At 35.9% G+C, this 22309-nt stretch overlaps 1 protein-coding gene across 11 annotated transcripts in view; it reads left to right on the plus strand.

The window, feature by feature from the left end:
* SLC44A5 (solute carrier family 44 member 5) overlaps positions 1-21465 on the plus strand; it is a 409049-nt gene extending 387584 nt beyond the window's left edge. For 7 of the 11 annotated variants that reach the window (XM_021096464.2, XM_021096466.2, XM_084964679.1 and 4 more), the window contains 6 exons: positions 4665-4768; positions 5805-5878; positions 6805-6875; positions 7026-7114; positions 8429-8513; positions 19762-21465. In XM_021096464.2, coding sequence (XP_020952123.2) covers positions 4665-4768; positions 5805-5878; positions 6805-6875; positions 7026-7114; positions 8429-8513; positions 19762-19868 — 530 coding nt within the window. In that variant the 3' untranslated portion in view covers positions 19869-21465. Of the gene's footprint in view, positions 1-4664; positions 4769-5804; positions 5879-6804; positions 6876-7025; positions 7115-8428; positions 8514-16650 lie in introns of all 11 variants that reach the window. The other 4 variants (XM_013996232.3, XM_013996239.3, XM_021096465.2 and 1 more) reach the window with 1 other exon arrangement.
* Positions 21466-22309: the final 844 nt, after the last annotated feature.

The raw sequence follows: 22309 nt of genomic DNA on the forward strand, positions 1-22309 counted from the left end.
CTAATGGTTTACTGTGTTGTTCAGAAGCTTTTTAGTTTGATGTCCTACTCATTTATTTTTGCTTTTATTGCCTTTGCTTTTGGTGTGAAATACAAAAAAATCATTGCCAAGACCAATGTCAAGATGCTTACCACTGTGTTTTTTTCTAGGATTTATGGTTTCAGGTTTCATGTTCAAGTCTTTAATACATTTTGAGTTGATTATTGTGTATGGTGTAAGGTAAGGGTCCAATTTCATGCTTTTGCATGTGGATATTTGTTTTCCCAGCACTGCTTATTAAAGAGCATGTCCTTTCCCCGTTGTATATTCTTGACTCCCTGGCCAAAAGTTAATTTATCATAAATGCATAGGTTATCTCTGGGTTCTCTATTCTGTTACATTCATCTATGTGTTTATTTTTATGCCAAAAACATACTGTTTTGATGACTATAGCTTTGTAATAAAGTTTGAAATCAGGACGTGTAAATGCCTTTAGCTTTGTTCTTCTTTGTTCATTGCTTTGGTTATTTGGACCTTTTGTAATTTCATACAAATTTTAGGATTATTTTTTCTATTTCTTTGAAAAGACATTGAAATTTTGATAGGGATTTCATGAAATTTGTAGATCACTTTGGGTACTATGAACGTTTTAACAATATTAATTCTTCCAATCCGTGAACTTGGAATGTTTTCCACTTGTTTGTTTTTTTCAACTTCTTTTATCAATAGTTTTCAGTATACAAGTATTTCTCCTCCTCATTTAAATTTATTCCTAGGTATTTTTTTAATGCAATTGTAAATGAAAGTTTTCTCTTAATTTCTTTCCAATAGTTAGTTGTTGGTGTATAGAAAGGCCAGTGGTTTTTGTATATTTACTTTATTTCCTGCAACTTTACTGATTTCATGTATTAGCTCTAATAGTGTTTTGGTGGATGCTGTAGGGTTTTCTATATATAATATCATTTGATCTGCAAACAGAGACAATTTTACTTCTCCCTTTCTGATTCAAATACCTTTTATTTGTTTTATTTGTCTAATTGCCATGGCTATGATTTCTAGCACTAGATTTTAAAAAAATGGCAAGAGTGGACATCCTTGTCTTTTTCCTAATCTCAGAGGAAAAGCTTTCAGCTTTTCACCATTGAGTAAGATGTTAGCTGTGGGCTTGTCAAATATGGTCTTTATTATGCTGAGGCCTTCTATAACCAATCTAATGAGAGATTTAATTATTAAAGGAGGTTTAGACTTTGTCAGGTAATTTTTCTGCATCTACTAAGATGACCATGTGATTTTCATCCTTCATTTTTGTTAATGTGGAGCATCAAATTTATTAATTTGCATATGTTAAACCACCCTTGCATTTCTGGAATAAATCTTATTTGATCTTGGTACATGATTCTATTAATTTACCGTTTTTTTTTTCTTTTAATATACTATTAAATTCAATTTGCTAATATTTTGTTGAGGATTTTTGCATTTATGTTCATTAGGGATATTGGCCTGTAACTTTCTTTTCTTGTACTATTCTTTTCTGGCTTTGGCATCAGACTAATGGAGGCCTCATAAAATGAGTTTGGAAATGTTCTCTCCACTTCTATTGTTTAAAAAGAGTTTAAAAAGGATTGGTATTAATTTTTTAAATGTTAGGCCAAATTCACCAGTGAAGCCATTTGATCCTGGACTTTTTTGTTGTTGTTGGGAACTTTTTGGTTACTGATTAAAAATCCTTACTAGTAATCTATCTGTTCAGATTTTCTATTTCTTCATGATTCAGTTTGATAGATTGTATGGTTCTAGAAATTTATCCATTTCTTCTAGGTTGTTCAGTTTGTTGGTGTATAATTGTTCATTGTAGTCTCTCATAATCATTTGTATTTGTGTAGTATCAGTTGTAATGTCTCCTCTTTCATTTCTTAATTTTGTAAGTCTCCCCATGACCACAGTTAGCATCCTTAGAATTATTATTTTGAATTATATATTGGGTAAATTATTTCTCTTTGTTTCATAAATATCAGTTTCTGGAGATATGCCTTTTTTTTCTTCTTCTTTTTGTCTTTTTAGGGCTGCACCTATGGCATATGGAAGTTTCCAGATTGGGACTGAATAGGAGAAGCAGCTGCAGGCCTGCACCACAGCCACAACAATGCAGTATCTGAGACACATCTGCAACCTATACTGCAGCTCATGGCAATGCCAGAGCTTTAACCTACTGAGTGAGGCCAGGGATACTAGTTTGGTTCATTACCACTGAGCCATGACAGGAACTCCTATCTTGTTTTTTATTTGGAACATATCCCCTTGTTTATTTTTTCCTGACTCTTTGTATTTGTTTCTGTGCATTAGATAAAATAACCATCTTTTGCAACTTGACAGATTAGTCTCATATAGGAAATGAGCTTCATTAATCAGCCTAGCCTACATTATCTTAGCTACCAGAGTTAGCTTAGTGGTTGTTTATAGTTGAAGGTGTGCCTAGACCTGTCAGTGTCCCAAAGGGGAGTATCATAGAACCTAGATGCAGGCTGATTAGAAACTAAACCCCCATGGAGTTTCCACTGTGGCTCAGTAGGTTAAGAACCTAATATCCACGAGGATGCAGGTTCAAGCCCTGGCCTTGCTCAGTGGGTTAAGGATCCAGCATTGCTGTGGTGTAGGTCACAGATGAGGCTAGGATCCCACGTGGCTGTGGCTGTGGAGCAGGCCAGAAGCTGCAGCTCTAATTCTACACCCAGCCTTGGAACTTCCACACTTCTATATGCCACAGTGCAGCTCACCCCACGCCACCCCCCAAAAAAGGGAAACTAAACCCCCAGGCAGCAGCAAGGGAAGCAGGTAGTAAATCCCCTTTCAGGGAGAAACTAGGAGATAGGTCCCTGTTTCCTCTGCTCTGAGGCAGGATGTATAGCCATAGCAGTGGTGGTGATGGTGGTGGTGCTGGTGGTGGTGCTGGTGGTGGTGGGAGGGGAGGGCATCCTTTACCATATAAACGCTGCTTCTTTGTTTCCTAAGGTCCTGTGAGACTCATGAATGCAAGCCCTATCAAAGCCAGACAAAGGGAGGACCATGCCTCCAGAAGTAGCTGCAAAAGCTGGGGCACCAAGTATGTGTACGAGCTCCTTCCAAAGAGATATCGGTGACCTCATTTTATGAATGGAGTGAGCTAGAGGGAAAAGGCAGCAGAAGTGCCCACCAGCTCACCCCAGCTCCATGGAGGATCACAGCTAGCCCCTAGAGTGTGCATATTAGAAGCTGGACTTTTAGGCAGCAGCTTGTAAGGTTGTAAAGCATGCAGCCAGTTCCCTTCCAGGGAAAGGCAGGAAGATGGGGCATTTTTGCCTACTCCCTCTGCATTATGCCTTGGGGGTTATAATGTTGGCTAACATAGGCACCTGTTAAGAACTGCTTCTTTGTTTTTTATAGACCTGCAAACCTTGTGGACACAAGGCCTTTTGGCTTTCAGAGCTAAGTGTTTTGAGGGTCTTTCTCTTAGGTGGGAGACTTAAAAGTTAGAATCCTTGACATGCTGTCCAAATCCTTCACACCTCAGGGAGAAGCTGAGAGTGGGGGTACTGTCTTGATTGCATGTTGTGCCAGGGGTAGGGTTTATAGCAAGGATGTCTCAGCCTTTCCTATCATTTCCATGTGGGATTTTCTTAGTTGCCTGATTTGTAGGAGTCACTTGGCTTGTTTCTGGCTTTTCTTAGAGGAAACTGCTTCATGTAGTTGTACATTCAGTGCAGCTGTGGGAGGAAAGAAGTTCAGGAGGCTCCTAGGTCACCATCTGTGTCCCTCTTACAAAGGATTTGCATATACATTGCTCTACATGGTGAATAAACACATGAAAGAAAAGATGCTCAATATTCATCAATACGGAAATGCAAATCAAAACCATAATGAGGTACTACTTCATACCCATTAGAATGGCCACTATCAAAAAACTGAAAAGTAACAAGTGTTCATAAGATGAGGATAAATTGCAACACCTGTGTATTGCTGGCAGGAATATAAAATCCTATTGCCACTGTGGAAAACAGGTGATGCCTCAGAAAAGTTAAAAATATGATTGCCATATGATCCAGCAATTCCACTTCTAGATATATACACAAAAGAATGGAAAGCAGGGACTCAAAAAATACTTGCACACCAATGTTCATAGCAGCATTATTCACAACAGCCAAAAGGTAGAAACAACCCAAATTTCCATTAATAGATAAAAGAATAAACAAAATGTGATGTATACATATGATGGAATGTTATTCAGCTTTAAAGAGAAATGTAATGATCAATCTTGACAACTTAATGCTAAGTGAAATAAGCAAGACACAAAAGGACAAATATTGTTTGATTCCATTTATATAAGGTGTCTAGAAGAGGCAAATTCACATGGACATAAATATGATAGAGGTTACCGAGGGCTGGGAGAAGGGGATAATGAGGAGTTATTATTTAATGGGTACAGAGTTTCTATCTGAGATGATGAAATTGATCATGATGGTAAGTTTCACAAAATTGTGAATGTACTTAATGCTACTGAATTGTACGTTTAAAAATGGCTTAAGAGGAAAACCTTATGTATATTTTACTGCAATTTAAAAAAATTTAAACCCATTTAAAATTTTACTATTATTTTTTTGATTCATAGAGTTTGCCAATCATTAATAGGTTTAAATATCTCCTTCTCATAGAGGCCCAGAACAACGTTTCTAAATTCCTAAAATGCTGCCTGAGATGCTGTTTCTGGTGTTTGGAAAAAGCGGTAAAGTTTTTGAACAGAAATGCCTATATTATGGTAAGTAGATTATTTTTTTATTTACTAAATTTCTTCTCTACAAACCCAAATCCCATGTCTACATTTTCCATCTCTAAAGCACTTGTATATCAAATAGCTGAATTTATGACTATGTTGAAATAAGAATTTGTGAATCCAATGCATAATTTAGGGCTATGCTTTCCTAGTTGAGACAGTAACTAAGCTGTACTTCATTATTATCTTCAATATCTTTTGGAGAGACAAAATATTACGTTAGAAAAATAAAAATGTGCTTGATTGAAAATGATTTTGTTTGTCCTTGACGCAGTTTAGTGGGAGGAAAGGTAACTTGGTCTATGTTTCACGCTGAAAAGAAAATATTATTCTAATTCTGAGATTTATATATATTTTAAGGGTCTGTTTCTTTTTATGATTCTTATATTGAAATATGTGGGAATTGACAATGCCCACTGAATTTGCTACTTATTTGCTCTGGGAATATGGAGGCTTCTAAGAGATTTTTTTAAAAGGGGGCTCCAAAAATATTATTCTTAAATTTAGCAACTTGCTTACTATCACAGTGACATAGGGTCTGCAGGGTTGATGCAAATAGTCATGGAGGTTCAAAGAGTCATTAATATACCTCCAGTAAGAATATTGTGTTGAGCCTTTTGATCAGTAAATTAGGTGTATTGGAAAGCATTAGATTTCTTGAGAGTAATTTTTAATGTGAATATTACAACATTTAACCCATTCGACAACAAACCATAGCCAAAACACTTCAAAGATAGAAGCTGTGTCTTGGGATTTGAGAAGAAACCTACCTCTGTTTGAAGTTATCTACTCCTCATGGAGTTTAAGGGTACATAATATGCAACTGAAATAGAATGAGACATTGAGAGTTGTGCAGAGTTGAGGACACAGTTCCCAAGCTTCCCACGAGCTCAAATATTGGAAAGAGGAATGAGAGTAACTGTATAGGATGACAGAGAATTAATTCATGTTCATGTCACGGGATTATCTGTTAGTCTTGTTATGTAACTGACTTCTGAATGATATCAATTGTCTTCCTCAGATTGCGATATACGGCAAAAACTTCTGCAGGTCAGCAAAAGATGCTTTTAATCTGCTGATGAGAAATATTTTAAAGTAAGTAATCAGGTTGAGCATTGCAACAGATGATTTTGTGAACCCTGAGTATCCATACTTCACATGTTGTTATTTAAAGTGTTGGTGGTCTTATTAGACATGAATGTTATCTTTTAATTTACTAGGTGTAAATTTTCTCCTTCACAACATTAATTTCTTTTTACATCTTATACTTATTGCTCCTAAAATCCACATGTGTCTATACCCATGGGCACTTATTCATTTTTATTATCCCCTCTGCTCAAGAAATTCCCCACATGAACATTATCATCATGTTTCTGACAATGCCCCCCCTCCCAGAATTGACAGAGTCTCAGTGAACAAAATTAGAGAACCGACACAGCCGTCCTCAGGATTCAAGGTGTCTATAGTCCTGGAATTAAAGAGACAGGATACCACCAATAGCATCTGTCAGCCCTACAATGCCATCTTCTGTTTACTTCAGTAAAAATGAAGCAGAACTTCATGCCTGGGTTCTACCTTCATTTCTCGCATTTAACAAGTGGCTTAAGAGGAAAACCTTATGTATGCCATTTCCCATCGTGGCATAGCAGAAATGAATCCGACTGGGAACCATGAGGTTGTAGGTTCAATCCCTGGCCTCGTTCAGTGGGTTAAGGATCCATCATTGCTGTGAGCTCTGGTATAGATCGTGGATGCCGCTGGGATCTGGCGTAGCTGTGGCTGTGGTGTAGGCTGGCAGCTACAGCTCCGATTAGACTCCTAGCCTGGGAACCTTCATAGGCTGCAGGTGTGGCCCTAAAAACCAACCAAACAAACAAACAAACCCCACCAAAAAACAAATGCCAAATAAAAGTTTTGCAAAGACACATCAAAATGAACACATGAATTGTTTATTCTCATAAACTTCTAGTATCAAATGTAATTTAAACATAAAATTATATTTTCTTTTTTCTGATTCTCAGAGTTGCAGTTATGGATAGAGTTACAGACTTTGTACTAGTCCTGGGGAAGATTCTAGTTGCTGGGTGTATAGGTAAGTAATAGTAGTAGTGGTAGTAATATGATGATGGTAATGACGACGATGATGATGATAAAAAATATAATAGGTGCTTAGAAAAACTACTACAAAAAGCCATATTCTGTTGCAAATGCACAATATATACATTCTGCCTTTTCACTGTAGGTGTCCTGGCCTTTCTACTATTCACAGAAAGACTCCCAATGATTATAGAAGGACCAACATCTTTAAATTACTACTGGGTACCTTTGTTGGTAAGAGCTGATGTCTTAGCAAATTTTGGGCTGCTACAACAAAAATACCATAGACTGGGGTGGCTAAAACAACAGGGATTTATTCCTTATTTTTTTGAAGCCTGAGAAATCCAAGATTAAGGTGCCCATAGATTCAGTTCCTGGTAAGAGCTTTCTTCCTAATTTGCAAAGGGACATCTTCTTGCTATTATCCTAACATGGAGGAGAGAGATATCATCTCTCCTGTCTCCTCTTATAAAGGCACTAATCCCATTCACAAGGGCTGTATCCTCATGACCTCAATACCTCCCGAAGGCCCCACCTCCAAATGCTACCATGTTGGGGATTAGGTTTCTACATGTGAATTTTGAGGGGACACGGTTCATTCCATAGCATCTGGGTAACACTGACTCTGATTTACCAGAGATGGCAAAATAAAAAAAACCAAAAAGAAATAGGAGAAATGATGATAGCTAATATTATTGGTCTTACTTTGTGCCAAACCTCATTCTGCTTTAGACACCGGGTCCTTGAAAGCAGCCCCTGAAGCTGAGGACTGCATGCAGAAGGTTTATTATGAGGTGCTTTCCTGAGAAACATGTGAAAGGAAGTGAGGAGACAGGCCCAGGAAAAAGAGGAAATTGACCCAGTTATAGCATAATTACAGGAAGTTCTGACAAAGGGACAAGGCCTCCCTGTGCTGCATCAGGCAGTTGACCAGGGGTTGCCCTCAGAATGATGATGTAACCTTAGGTGAGGTAGTTCCCTGAAAGGGGAGCAATTCCTAGTGAGAGAAACAGCTGAGTCATCAGCAACCTGTATTCTTAGCAACTGGAATAGATGTGGCAGCTGGGGAGGATCTGTATGGAACCCTGCAGTATCTATTACGCTATATTAACTCACTCAATCCACGTGGCATAAATACCATTATTACTCACATTCTCCCCTTCTGCGGACACAATTTCATGTCGCAGGCACAGAGAGGTTAAGTAACTTATTGAGTGAGTTTATGAGCTGTGATCCAACCTAGGAGGTGTGTGCTCTTAACTCCTACCCTTTACTGCTTTAGTGTGCAGGATCCTAAATCTGGGGTGTTTTTGGTAGACATTAGAGATAGTGAAAAGAAAATTGCCAGGTCATCTAGTATACCTTATTTAAATCCTAATACAGAAGCACTCAAAAACATAATCATTGAAGTTTTTAGGTTTCTATATTGAAATATTTTCGAATACAGAGTACTTCAAGGCTTTCTCATCATGATTTCATTTAAAGCTGCATTATTGTTCTTCTGGACAACTTAATGACATTTTCATTCTCTTCTCTACTCATTTTTAGACAGTCATTATTGGATCTTACCTAATTGCACATGGATTCTTCAGCATCTATGCAATGTGTATTGAAACAATTTTTATCTGCTTCTGTAAGTTTTCAGTATATGTGTTTTCTTCCTCCTTTGGTGGATAACCAAAAGATGAGAAGGTTAAGACCCATGTCCTTAGCCAGCTTATAGATTTGCTATGACCTGGCTGCAACTGTAAAACAGTGGTTCTTTTTTGGGGGCGGGGAGAAGAGGCATTGTTTAGTAGATGCTTTTGAAAACTCAACTGATCTGAGAAATGGAGTTCGCAAAGCACAGGAGAGTCAGGCATCATGGCATGGTGTTAGCATAGACTGTTTTTTAATTTCTAAATTTTTCAAATTTATAATAATGATTGGCTTCTGTTGTGCTTTATTCATAACTGAGTACCTAACTGGGATTCAGGAACTCTTTGAGAAGAGCCTTTAAAGGTTCTGATAAAGCCGAAATGGCAATGGTTTCAAAGACACATAGGGCCAGTTCACACTAGGTAACACAATGACAAACAGATAGGACTGATAGAGGCATGTCTAGGAAATGCTAGATCAACTCTGAAGCTTAGAGTTAAAATATCTCATTAGAGCTTTTATCAATGACCTCTTCGCTGTGCCTCTGTGTGGCATGTACAATTCATATGTGCAGACTATTACTGCTGCATCTTAAAAGCCCTAGAGCACTTAATGTCCATCAGGAGCTTGATCTGTCCTCACCTTCAATCTAGAGAAAGTAGGGTCAGCAGGTGAAAGAACAGAAATTGTTGGCCCTACAGCTAATACCCTCTGAGAGATTATTTCTCTGGCACATTGCTGTTAAAAGAAGCAGAGGAAACATTCTATGACAGGGAATTACTGACTGATCCACTTATACAAAACAAATAGTTGCCTTTTTAGTGTAACTCATAGCACCAACTGCATGCTTGGGTCAGAAGGGGAGATATTGAAGGGAAAAGACCATCTAGAAGATGGTTTGCTTTTTTTTTTTTCTTTCTGAACATTTAAAATCAATTTTCAATAAATGGAAAAAGAAATCAGAAAAAAACTTTGTGTATAAGTTACCTCTTCCTCTGGTTCTAAATGGAACTAGAATGTTTAATCTTTTCTTAGTGCCTCAGTGGTTTGCCAGGAGAAGCCATCTACAAAATACCACATGAACAAACTTCAGCTCATTATGAGATGGGAATAAAGTGGCATAAGACACAGAACAGACAGAGCTCTCAAAGAGCTCTCATCTCAGATGCTAATCATGAGAGTGATACTGGGCGATCCCACTAGGATCTTCCCATTCTTGTAACTGAAAAGCTTTCTCAAAAACATATACAGAATCTAGGAGTTTCCAGTCTTTGGAAGTTTTGCCAAATCTTATGGGCTTTAATTTTCAGAGTGGAGTTTAAATTTGAGCACTAAGAAATGTTTTACAGGTGTTCCCATTGTGGCTTAGAGGTAATGAACCCAACTAGTATCCATGAGGATGTGGGCTTGATCCCTGGCCCTGCTCAGTGGGTTAAGGATCTGGCATTGCCCTGACCTGTGGTGTAGGTCACAGACGTGGCTCAGATCCTGTGTTTCTGTTGCTGTAGCATAGGCCTGCAGCTGCAGCTCTGATCTGACCCCAAGCCTGGTAACTTCCACATGCCACAGGTATGACCCTAAAAAGGAAACAAAAAAAAAAAAAAAAAAAAAGAGGTGGGATCAAAATGGCAGAGGAGTAAGACGTGCTGCTCACCTTTTCCCACAAGCAAAGCAAAAAACCCTATCTATATGTAGAACGATTCTCACAGAACATCTACTGAATGCTGCCAGAAGACCTTAAACCTCCAAAAAGGGCAAGAAACCCTCCAATATTGGGTAGAAAAAAAAAGAGAGAGAGAGAGAAAAGGAAACAGGATGGGACTAGCACTCCTGAGAGGAGGCCAGCAGCTACAGCTCTGATTTGACCCCTAGCCTGGGAACTTTCATATGGGGGGGAGGCTAAAAAAAAAGACCCCCCAAAAAAATCTATGGTAAAAGCAATGATAAACAGAAGGAACAGCAAAAGTAGAAATATAAAGATGTTGAAAAAGGACATAAAAATCATAAAATATATAATAAAATCTAGACTCTTTTTTTCAGTATGTATTTGAACCTACATGGCCATCAGGCTAAAGCAAGCAGATATAGGAAGGGGTTAACATACCTGAAAAACAGAGCAACCACAAATCAAAACCAAACATAACATTCACAAAAACTAAAAAGAAGAGGACACAAGCTTAAAAGAAAAACATCCAACCAAAAAAGGAAAAGAACAAAGGAGAAACAGAATCAACTGGAAAACAAGGTTTTAAATGGATATAAATACATATTTATCAATAATTACCTTAAATGTCAATGGACTGAATGTGCCAATCAAAAGTCACAGAGTGGCAAACTGGATAAAAAAACAAGAGCCTACAATATGCTGCCTACAAGAGACCCACCTTAGGGCAAAGGACACATATACATTGAAAGTGAGGGGATGGAAAAAGATATTTCATGTGAATGGACAAGATAGGAAAGCAGGAGTTACAATACTCAAACAAAATAGATCTTAAAATGAAGGCCATAGAAAGACACTATTTATGATAAAAGGAACCATTCAAGAAGAGGACACTATACTTGTCCGTATATCTGCCCCTAACATAGGAGCACCCAAATGCATGCAACAAATAAATACCAAAAGACATTAAAGGAGAAATTGATGGGAACACAATAATAGTAGGAGACTTTAATACCCTACTCACATCAATGGACAGATCCTCTAGACAAAAAGTCAATAAGGCAACAGAGATCCTAAATGACACAATAGAAAAGTTAGACTGAATTACCCTCTTCAGGACATTACATCCAAAAAAATCAGAATATACATTCTTTTCAAGTGTACCTGGAACATTCCCAAGGATTGCCACATACTGGGGCACAAAACTACCCTCAACAAATTTAAGAGTATAGAAATTATTTCAAGCATCTTCTCTGACCACAATGGAATGAAACTAGAAATCAACTACAGGAAAAGAAAGGAGAAAAAAATGACTACATGGAGACAAACAACATGATACTAAAAAACCAATGGCCCACTCTCACCACTATTATTCAGCATAGTACTGGAAGTCTTAGCCACCGCAATCAGACAAACAAAAGAAATAAAAGGCATCCAGGTAGGAAGAGAAGAGGTAAAACTGTCACTGTATGCAGATGACATGTCACTGTATAGAGAAAACTCTAAAAATACTTGAACTGATCAACAAATTCAGCAAAGTAGCAGGATATAAGATTAACATTCAGAAATCAGTCACATTTCTGTATACTAACAATGAAATATTAGAAAAGGAATACAAAAATACAATTCCTTTTAAAATTGCACCTCACAAAATCAAATACCTGGGAATACACCTGGCCAAGGAGGTAAAAGACTTATATGCCAAGAACTATAAAACATTAATCAAGGAAATTAAAGAAGATGTAAAGAAATGGAAAGATATTCCATGCTCCTGGGTTGGAAAATTAATATTGTAAAAATGGCCATACTACCCAAAGCAATCTACAGATTCACTGCAATCCCTATCAAATTACCCAGGACATTTTTCACAGAACTAGAACAATCCAAAAATGTATATGTAACCACAAAAGACCCAGAATCGCCAAAGCAATTCTGAGGAACAAAAACCAAGCAGGAAGCATAACTCTCCCAGACTTCAGGCAATATTACAAAGCCACAGTCATCAAGACAATGTGGTACTGGTACCAAAACATATAGGCCAGTGGAACAGAAGAGAGAACCCAGAAATAAACCCAGACACCTATGGTCAATTAATCTGACAAAAGAGGCAAGAACATAAAATGGGAAAAGGACAGTCTTTTCAGCAAGTATTGCTGGGAAAGCTGGACAGCTGCATGCAAAGCAATGAAACTAAAACACACCCTCACACCATGTATGAAAATAAACACAAAATGGCTTGAAGACTTAAATGTAAGACAAGACACTATTAAACTCCTACAAGAGAACATAGGCAAAACATTCTCTGACATCAGCCTTACGAATGTTTTCTCAGGTCAGTCTCCCAAAGGAACAGAAATCAAAGCAAAAATAAACCAATGGGACTTAATCAAACTGACAAGATTTTGCACAGCAAAGGGAACCATTAAAAAAAAATGACCATTTACAGAATGGGAGAAAATAATTTCAAGTGATGCAACTGACAAGGGCCTAATCTCTAAAATATACAAACAACTTATACAACTTAACAGCAAAAAAAGCCAATAACCCAATTGAAAAATGGCCAAAGGACCTGAATAGACATTTCTCCAAGGAAGATGTACAGGTGGCCAACAACCACATGAAAAAATGCTCAACATCCCTGATTATTAGAGAAATGCAAATCAAAACTGCCATGAGATACCACCTTACACCAGTCAGAATGGCCATCATTAATAAGTCCACAAATAACAAATGCTGGAGGGGGTGTGGAGAAAAGGGAACCCTCCTGCACTGTTGGTGGGAATGTAAATTGGTACAACCACTATGGAAAACAATATGGAGGTACCTTAGAAAACTATACATAGAACTACTATATGACCCAGCAATCCCACTCATGGGCATATATCCAGACAAAACTTTCCTTGGAAAAGATACATGCACCTGCATGTTCATTGCAGCACTATTCACAAGAGCCAAGACATGGAAACAACCTAAATGTCCACTGACAGATGATTGGATTACAAAGATCCTTGGTACTATACAGAATGGAATACTACTCAGCCATAAAAAAGAACAAAATAATGCCATTTGCAGCAACATGGATGGAACTAGAGACTCTCATACTGAGTGAAGTAAGTCAGAGAAAGACAAATACCATATGATGTCACTTATATCTGGAATATAATATATGGCACAAATGAACCTATCTACAGAAAAGTAACAAACTCATGGATGTGGAGAGCAGACTTGTGGTTGCCAAGAGGAAGGGGGAAGGAGCAGGACTGGGAATTTGGGGTTAATAGATGTAAACTATTGCCTTTGGAATGGATAAGCAATGGGATCCTGCTGTATAGCACTGGGAACTCTTTCTGGTCAAGTATGATGGAGCATGATAATGTGAGAAAAAAGAATGTATACATGTATGTGTAACTAGGTCACCATGCTGTGCAGTAGAAAATTGACAGAACACTGTAAATCAGCTATAATGGAAAAAATAAAAATCATTATTAAAAAAAAAAAAAACTAGAAGAGAACATAGTCAAAACATTCTCTGACATCAAACATACAAATATTTTCTTAGGCCAGTTTCCCAAAGCAATAGAAATAAAAACAAAAATAAACCAGTGGACCTAATCAAAATTACAAGCTTTTGTACGGCAAGGGAAACCATTAAAAAACACAAAAAGACAACCTATGGAATGGGAGAAAATAGTTGCAGATGATGCAACTGACAAGGGCTTAATCTCCAAAATATATAAACAACTCAATAGCAAACCAACCAACCAACCAACCCAATTGAAAAATGGGCAGAAGACTTAAAAAGACATTTCTCCAAAGACATACAGATGGGCAACAGGCACATGAAAAAAATGCTTACATCACTAATTAATTATTAGAGAAATGCAAATCAAAACTGCAGTGAAGTACAACCTTACGCCAGTCAAAATGGCCATTATTAGTAAGTATGCACGTAAACAAATGCTGAAGAGGCTATGGAGAAAAGGAAACCCTCCTATACTTTTGGTGGGAATGTAAATTGGTACAACCACTATGGAAAACTATGCAGTTCCTCAGAAAACTAAATATAGAACTACCATATGATCTGGCAGTCCCACTCCTGGGCATCTATCCAGACAAACTTTCCTTGAAAAAGATACATGCACCCGTGTGTTCATTGGAGCACTAGTCACAATAGCCAAGACATGGAAGCAATCTAAATGTCCAGTGACGAATGGATTAAATGTTGTGCATACACACAATGGAAAACTTCTCTGCCATAAAAAAGAACAAAATAATACCAATTTGCAGCAACATGAATGGAACTAGAGAGACTCATGCTAAGTGAAGTCAGAAAAAGGAAGACAAACACCATATGACATCACTTATATTTGGAATCTAATATATGGCACAAATGAACCTATCTACAGAAAAGTAACAAACTTATGGATGTGGAGAGCAGACTTGTGGTTGCCAAGAAGGAGGGAGAGGCAGTGGGATGCCCTGGGAGTCTGTGGTTAGTAGATGCTAACTATTGCATTTGGAGTGGATAAACAATGAGATCCTATTTTATTGCACAGGGAACTATATCTAATCACTTGTGATGGAACATGATTGAGAATAATGTGAGAAAAAGAATATATTTATGATTACTGGGTCACTTTGCTGTACAGCAGAAACACAACATTGTAAATCAACTATAATAAAAATTTTTAAATAGTTTTAAAAGCAAAAAAAATTAAAAATTAGAAATATTTTATACCCATCTATATTAATCATTGCCAACTTCTTTAAATCAGGTATAATTTCAGCCTCATTCAACATATTGTGTGTTGAATGTGTATTGAATGTGAATAGCTTCCTTTTGTATATTCTTTTCTTTGATAATAAAGAACAAGAGACACTAAATTGAATTTTTCTTCCCTCTCCTGCTGTTACTATGGGAAACATCTAACTTTGGAAAACATTCTTTTTAAATGATACTCTAAGCCAAATTCTAATTGTGTGAAACTATACCTTTTGTATATATACACACATATACATATATACACACATACTACACACATATATATGTATGTGCATATATATGTATAAATGCACACACATATATAATAGGTATATATATATGCCTATACCTATTGGCTGCCAGAAAACTGGTATTTTTAAAAATGTAAACCATTTGCAAACCATTTATTTATAGAAACATAGCATCCTTTTTACATTACAAGGCAATGAGAATTCTGGTCCCAGGATCAGAAAAAATAATGGTTGGAGATGACAATTATCACTATTATGTGATCCATACCATGGTTCCTACCAGTTCCTCAAAAGTTAATAATGATATAGACATACAATAAATGATATGTGGTATATACCATAGAGGAAAAAAGAACAAAAATATTCAGCATTTATCATGTTATCTCCTTAGCTTTTCATTTTGAATGTGAGGAAAGTTACTGTGAAATCTAATATAAAAACCCGATAAACCAATAATCCAACCATTCCCAAGAGAGTATCATGAAAAATAACTTAGATTTATTCCATAAATCTATGATTATCCTACATGGTTTTATATACTTCTTACCTTTTATTTCATAATAAATAAGGGGTACAAATAGCATAATTTTTAATATACTAGTCTAAACAAAGCATAAAGTTGGATTTATATATTTATTGAGATATTATCAGCTGTGAATTGTATGTGTCTGCAGGAAATTTAATTCCATGAAAACTTTTCCTTGCTTCTCAGCATCATTCTCATTCTTTCCCCCAACTACCTAACAGACATGTGCTCAGTGAATACTCATTTTATTCATAGCCTAAGCAAAGCAGGATTGTAAACTCATGTATTACAGAAGTCAGAAAACACTGGGGTTAGCATTTGAAAGTAATCTGAGGCAAATTGCAAGGTTTTAGGATAGGACACATTTTAGTTAAGTAGAAGAACTAAAGTGGGTGTCAAGAAACTAGGTCCTCACCTCATCCTGACTGCCCCCAGAGCTTTCAACTTCAGGTGGATAATTTTACACCCTGGGGTCTCAGTTTCTTCATCTATAACATTAGTGTATGGATTATCATTAAGATCAACTTTAAATTCTGAATTTCAATTACCCTCTACATTTATCACACCATACTTTTTATTCAGCTTCATCTCAGAGGATGTGGCAGTTTACCCTTCTGAAATGATCAGTCATAGAATTTAAAGATAACACTTTTCAAAGGGCATGAAAGATCTTATTAAGCTTTAAATTACCAAAGTAAACCTCTTTGGGAGTGGGTGGGAAATAGGAAGTTTCAGTACTTCCTGACGGAAATTGAAGCTTCTTACTCTAACCAGCAACAGCTACTTAACTGCACTAATTTGTCTTATATTTGACTTTCTAACACTGCTTTCTCTGATTTCTCCCTGTTCGACTCTCCAATTTATAAAAATGCATATAATTGTTCTGCTCCTGCTTGCTGCGTTTGCCTGCTTTGGCTGCTGCATATACAGGTGAAGATCTGGAAAGAAATGATGGATCTACAGAAAAACCCTACTTCATAGCCCCTACCCTGCACGGAATTCTGAACAAGAAGCAACTAGTTCCCCAGAAGCAGAAAGAGTAGAAAAGCTCCAAACAGTGCCACATATTTTTAAGTAGAAGTTTTATAATTTAGGTTATTTGTAAATTTGAAAATGATGCTTTTATGTAATGTTGAAATTTCAGTGCTTATTCCTAAAAAGCCAGAACCTGGCAGCATCTGACCTATCAGGCAACTGATGACAGTAGCCTCTGTGAACTAGGATATTTTATAGACTGTCGTCCCAGCTGAAGAGCAAGGTGTAAATTTTACTTTTTTTTTTCAAAGTCTAGCCAAAAGTGTTTCCAAAATTTTTATAGCTTAGCGTGCTGTTTCCCATTGCAGCACTTTGATAGCCTTTCTTTTTATAAATGTATATTTGTAAAGGATATTCAGGCAATTTTTAAAAAATACTATAAATGTATAATCAACTAGCCATAAAAAGATTGCTTTGTAGTTAACTGGCATATGGTACTAAATTTGTATATATGGTGCTATGATTATATTTATACTGTTCAAGCTAGTGGACAACTCTCTAAACTGTGATTAAACTTGTATTAATGTTTCCCTAGGAAGTATATTTCAGTAAGTGATTCATGGCGATAACAAACATATAGATGTTAATGTTATACAGGTTCCACAGAGAAAATTCCTAGGTAAAAATTACTGAGGAACCTTCAGAGCCCATTTCATTTTAGTGAAATTATATTTACAGTGAAGCTGAATCTGAGTTCTATAATGGCATTTCCAAGGATATGAACCTCTGGCCACTGTGAAAACATATTCTGAACAGAATCGAGATGGCCACATAATTCATGCCACTTGTCTGCAACCCAAATAGAGACAAATCGCTATTTTCCTATGCCCACCATATAGAAAATCAGTATCGATCTGCTTCAGAAGAGTGATTATATGTTTTACGAGCATGCCTATTTTTCTAGATTATAGAGATGGTGTGGCTTTACTCTATAAAAGGTTTAATTTTTAACTTAACTTTCAGTGAAGAAAAGATAAGACACTTCAGATTTTACCCTAAGGAAATATTAGCCCTCACAGGTACTCATCTGGTATCCACAAGGGGCATACAATGGGTTAGGAACTCTCTTCCTGAAGGTTTTAGGAGGAACGTTATTTTTATACTCTACCCCTGCTGGCCAGAGAAACAACCCAGGATCTGGCAGCCATGCGTTAGTCTTTTGCATGGTGGAGCAAAGCATGAATCAGACACTGATGTACTTTGCCTATCCATCTGCTGTATGCAAGTGCATTTGACATGGCCAACAGTGTAGAAATGTACCCCAGAAGGAGCACTGAATCAGTAGAATCTTTTGGCTTTTACGCTAAGTTTGTGTACAGGATTATTTATGTCTTGACAGAAAGGAACATCAAACATTTTGATCTGAATATGATCCATGTATCCAAGAAAAGATAAATATTGTAATGTATTATAAATTAATATCAATACTAATTTATTTAATGATCCTGAAGTGTGGGAACCTAGATTTAGACTCATTTCATAGCAGCTTAAAAGCAAGAAGACAATGACTAGGGAAGATTTTTAAATGATCAGTCCTTATAATGGCCACCATCTTGTTCCTGGCTTACTTCCTTGCGATTATTGTCAGAAGTCTTATTTGGCTTCATATCTTGGCAAAGGGCCTTCTTCACTCTCATGCTTCTTGAAGAATAATTCAAAGAAGAGTGATAACCTTTCTAGGTGGTTATTATTATTATTCAACAATACAGGGGTATGGAAATATCCAGTAAAATAGTTACTTCTATCTTTAGTGCTGAAAAATTGTAAGGAATAAATTCTCTTTTAGGAGTCATTGAAACATTCACAATGATGCAACAAAAAAAAATTTATTTTTTTTGGTGTATGTATCAGAATCACTCTGAGACCTTGCTATAATATAGATACATTTACCCTGACCCCAAGAGATTCTAATATAAGTATTTTGGTGTGGGGCAGCTTGTGAATTATTATAAGGTCTTCCAGTGATTCTGCTATATATATAAAAGTTGGCAAATCACTTGAATAAAATATAAATCAACATGTTTGAAACTAGTTGCCTATTTTCTCCTTATATTCTTATCAAATCTAGGAGTTAAGAAAAGACAAAGGAGATTAGTTTGGATAATTCTAACAATCATAACTTCTGTATTTTAGATTCTTGGTACTAGTTGGGGCCTATATACTAAATATTTAGCATTAAATCTGCTGATGAGACCAGAAAATTCTCCACAGTAATTCACTGAACTATATGGAGATACATTCTAAACTTGGCTATATTTTTAAGAATATAATCCTTGGGTGCAAAATCATAGGAAAAGGAATATTATTTGGGTCAATATTTCTTAATTTTTTAATTAACTTGAATCTCTAAGTATGGAAGTTTTAACTATATTATGTGCTTTGTTCTAGTCAGAAAATGTTTTTCATTAATTACTTTGTGTAATCGAAATTACACAAAGTAAAAATGAGCATTGTTTTTAACAAAAATCATTTAGAAACTTTCTTACAAAAGAAAGTATAACAGAAAAAGCAGTATTTTGCAAAATATGTTCTTCAAGGATTTGAAATACACTAAAATTCTACAAATCTTTTTTAAAAACTACTAAATTGTTGATTGAAAAATAAAAGCAATTTTGAACTAATATGGTAATTTAAGAGGCAAACCAAATACCTAATACTTTTTAGGAATTTGAAGGTGAATTTACAAATTCCTCCTACATCTTCTGGTTTTTGTATAATTACATTTGTTCTTCAAAAGAAGCTAAAATTTATTTCCTCAGTCATGCAGCTGAGAGGCATGTGCTATTGGCAGAATCAGACCTGGTACACAGAATGAGATAATATCTTCCTGACATAATAACAAGGGCTGATTGTTCTCTGTTATGTTTACAATAATGTTGGTGCCAAACTATGCTGTTTTTCCAAGTAACATTTTGAACTGCTGTAAAGGAAGTATGCAGCAGGTGGCGATGTGACTTCTCTTACAGTTATGCATTGATATTTACCCTGTGCCATTCTTCCTCCTAGTGGAAGATTTAGAACGAAATGATGGTTCTACTGAAAGACCCTATTACATGAGTCAATCTCTGCTGAAGATTTTGAAAGAGCCAAATGTGCAAACTAAGAAGCGGTAGAAGTGCAAACTCTGGTCATCCTGCAGCGATGTTACCTTTCTCTCATCTGCTGTGTCTGTGCTATACTCGTTTCATAAGTGCTTTGTGTATGGAACACTGTATTCATGACCTTGTTGCTTTTATTTGCATGTTTTATACCAAAGCTTATACTGTAACAATGTGAAGCCATCAGAAGTTGCAAGGGAATTGGTAATAACATGGAACATTTTTTATACTATAATCTTTTGTTTTGTAATTCATTTTTTAATAAATTGGCTTGGATGTTTTGGAGATGCCAGTGTATATGTTAATATTGTTTAAAATTATTAGATTGAAAAATGAGATGTTACTTAAATTGATAGCTGCTAATATATTTTTAAGGTTATGACTAAAAAACTTCTGCAGGGGAAGTTGGTGAAGGAAGTGAAATAGAAGATTTTAAAGTTTTTCCCACTCCTGTTTGACAGTACATCTGTAAAAAGAGCACTCCACTCCAGATTTTGCTCTAGGTATATAGACTGTTTCCTATTAAACAAATTGTCAGTTATCCAGCCTTTACTACTTCTTCCTCTCTGACAAAGTGCCTTACTGGCTGTTTAATATTACCCAGCTTTTGTGGGCAAGTTTACAAACATGGTTTTAAAAAAAAAAAAAAAACACACACACACAACTGCAATGTTTTAGTGATTATAACAAGTCTTTTTGCATTTGTTTTCCTCTTAGCTCACCAGTTGGAAACCATTGATCATTTCAGTATGTTTGATATCCTCACTGTATACAGTACATTTTGCAGCATAAACAATTTCCCTTGCGCCTAGTGGACATTCATGAATGTGTACTACACGCAGGAAAAATACCTGAAAGGACACTTGTTAGTTTTGTTTTGTTTTTTTACTAAAAGTGAGTTTAAAATAATCTTTTCTACGATCTTTGAAAATACAGTAGGTATAAGACTGCCTTTCTCAGTGTTTTACACAGATTGGAAAGGGAATCTTTAAGGAATTACAAAGGGAAACTTTACTCCTAAAAAGGGTGCTCACAGATGTCATGTTCTGAAAAACTCCACTCTAAATGGTTATTATCATCAGGAGTGTTTTATGTATGTTATTTCCATTTTCTAACTTTCGATATGAAATAATCAGTTTACTTATAACATGTTACTTTTTACTGTGCTAATATAAACAGGAACATAATTTCTAATTCAATTTCAAATAATTTTGTTAGTACTACTAACAAAAGAAAATGAATTCAGTTTGTTATAGAAAGAGTCCATAAAACATTCACCCAAAGGTAATAAAATATTCACCCTAAGGTAATGTCAATCATGTAATCATAATTTCTGAAAGCTTTGAGAATCAACAATAAGTTACTAGCAATTTATCTATTATCACATTTAACTGTGACTTTGGATATTCTTCATTGCCAAAAACGAACTCATATGAGCAAATGACAGTCTGAGCTCTATAATCAGTGTGTTTCTGCTGTGCAGAAATATTAGGAACATATTGTATAAATATCTTTGATAACTAAAACGTTTAATATTTAATGAAATTTGTTGTTACTCATTGTTTTAAATCTGTTTTTTTCTTCCAATAAAGATTTAGATAAGAAAAAAAAATCTGTCTGCTTTTTTATTTCTTTAAGCTAGAAAAGGAGAAAAGCTTTTTTATTTTATTTTATTTTTTATTTGTATGGCCGTACCCGCAGCATATGGAAGTTCCCAGGCCAGGGACTGAATCTAAGCCACAGCTGTGGCAAAGAAAGATCCTTTAACCTTCTGTGCCAGGCTGGGAATCAAACCCACACCTCCACTGCCACCTGAACTGCTGCAGTCAGATTCTTAACCCACTGCATAGCAGCAGTGACTTCAAAAAGCTTTCGTTTTTAAAAACCCACCTACTATGGCAAGATCTTCACTGAATCAAATATCTAGGCTTTTTTTTTTTTTTCAATCTAGATGTATCTTTAAAGTTTTTTCACTTTTCTCTAGCTGAGCATTATTGCCAAACCAAATAACTGAAGCTGGTATTTTATACAAAATAAGGAACTCGAAGCTAAATGCCTAAGAAATGGATTTCTTTTTTTTAGCCCTAGCAGTGGCCTAAATTAGTTGGTATTTAATTTGTCAAAGGTTTGCTCAGTCCCTCATTTGCTTTGACCAACCTTCATAAGAAGAAAATCTCATCATTTTAAAGGCAAGAAAAAGTTTAAAGAATATAAAAAATGTGAACACAAATTAATGTATTAGTTTTCTAAGGTGAGATTAAATATTCCTATCACTGGTCTATCTCAAGCTAAATATTTTCTTAGGTTTAGTTAGTCCTTAGCAAATGTATGGGTCTATTTTAAAATTATATGTTAAACCTTCAAAATTAATTTTCTTGAAAATTTAATGTTTCTTTAAATGAAAATATAAAAAATGTTGCATTTTTCAGGGTAGTTTTAAAATTTCCTATATCTAA

The sequence above is a fragment of the Sus scrofa genome, chromosome 6 (assembly GCF_054392235.1).
Source record: "Sus scrofa isolate SSC_HxYL_T2T_F1_AM1 chromosome 6, Sscrofa_HxYL_maternal_Yorkshire_Landrace_v2.0, whole genome shotgun sequence".
NCBI classification, from domain to species: domain Eukaryota; kingdom Metazoa; phylum Chordata; class Mammalia; order Artiodactyla; family Suidae; genus Sus; species Sus scrofa.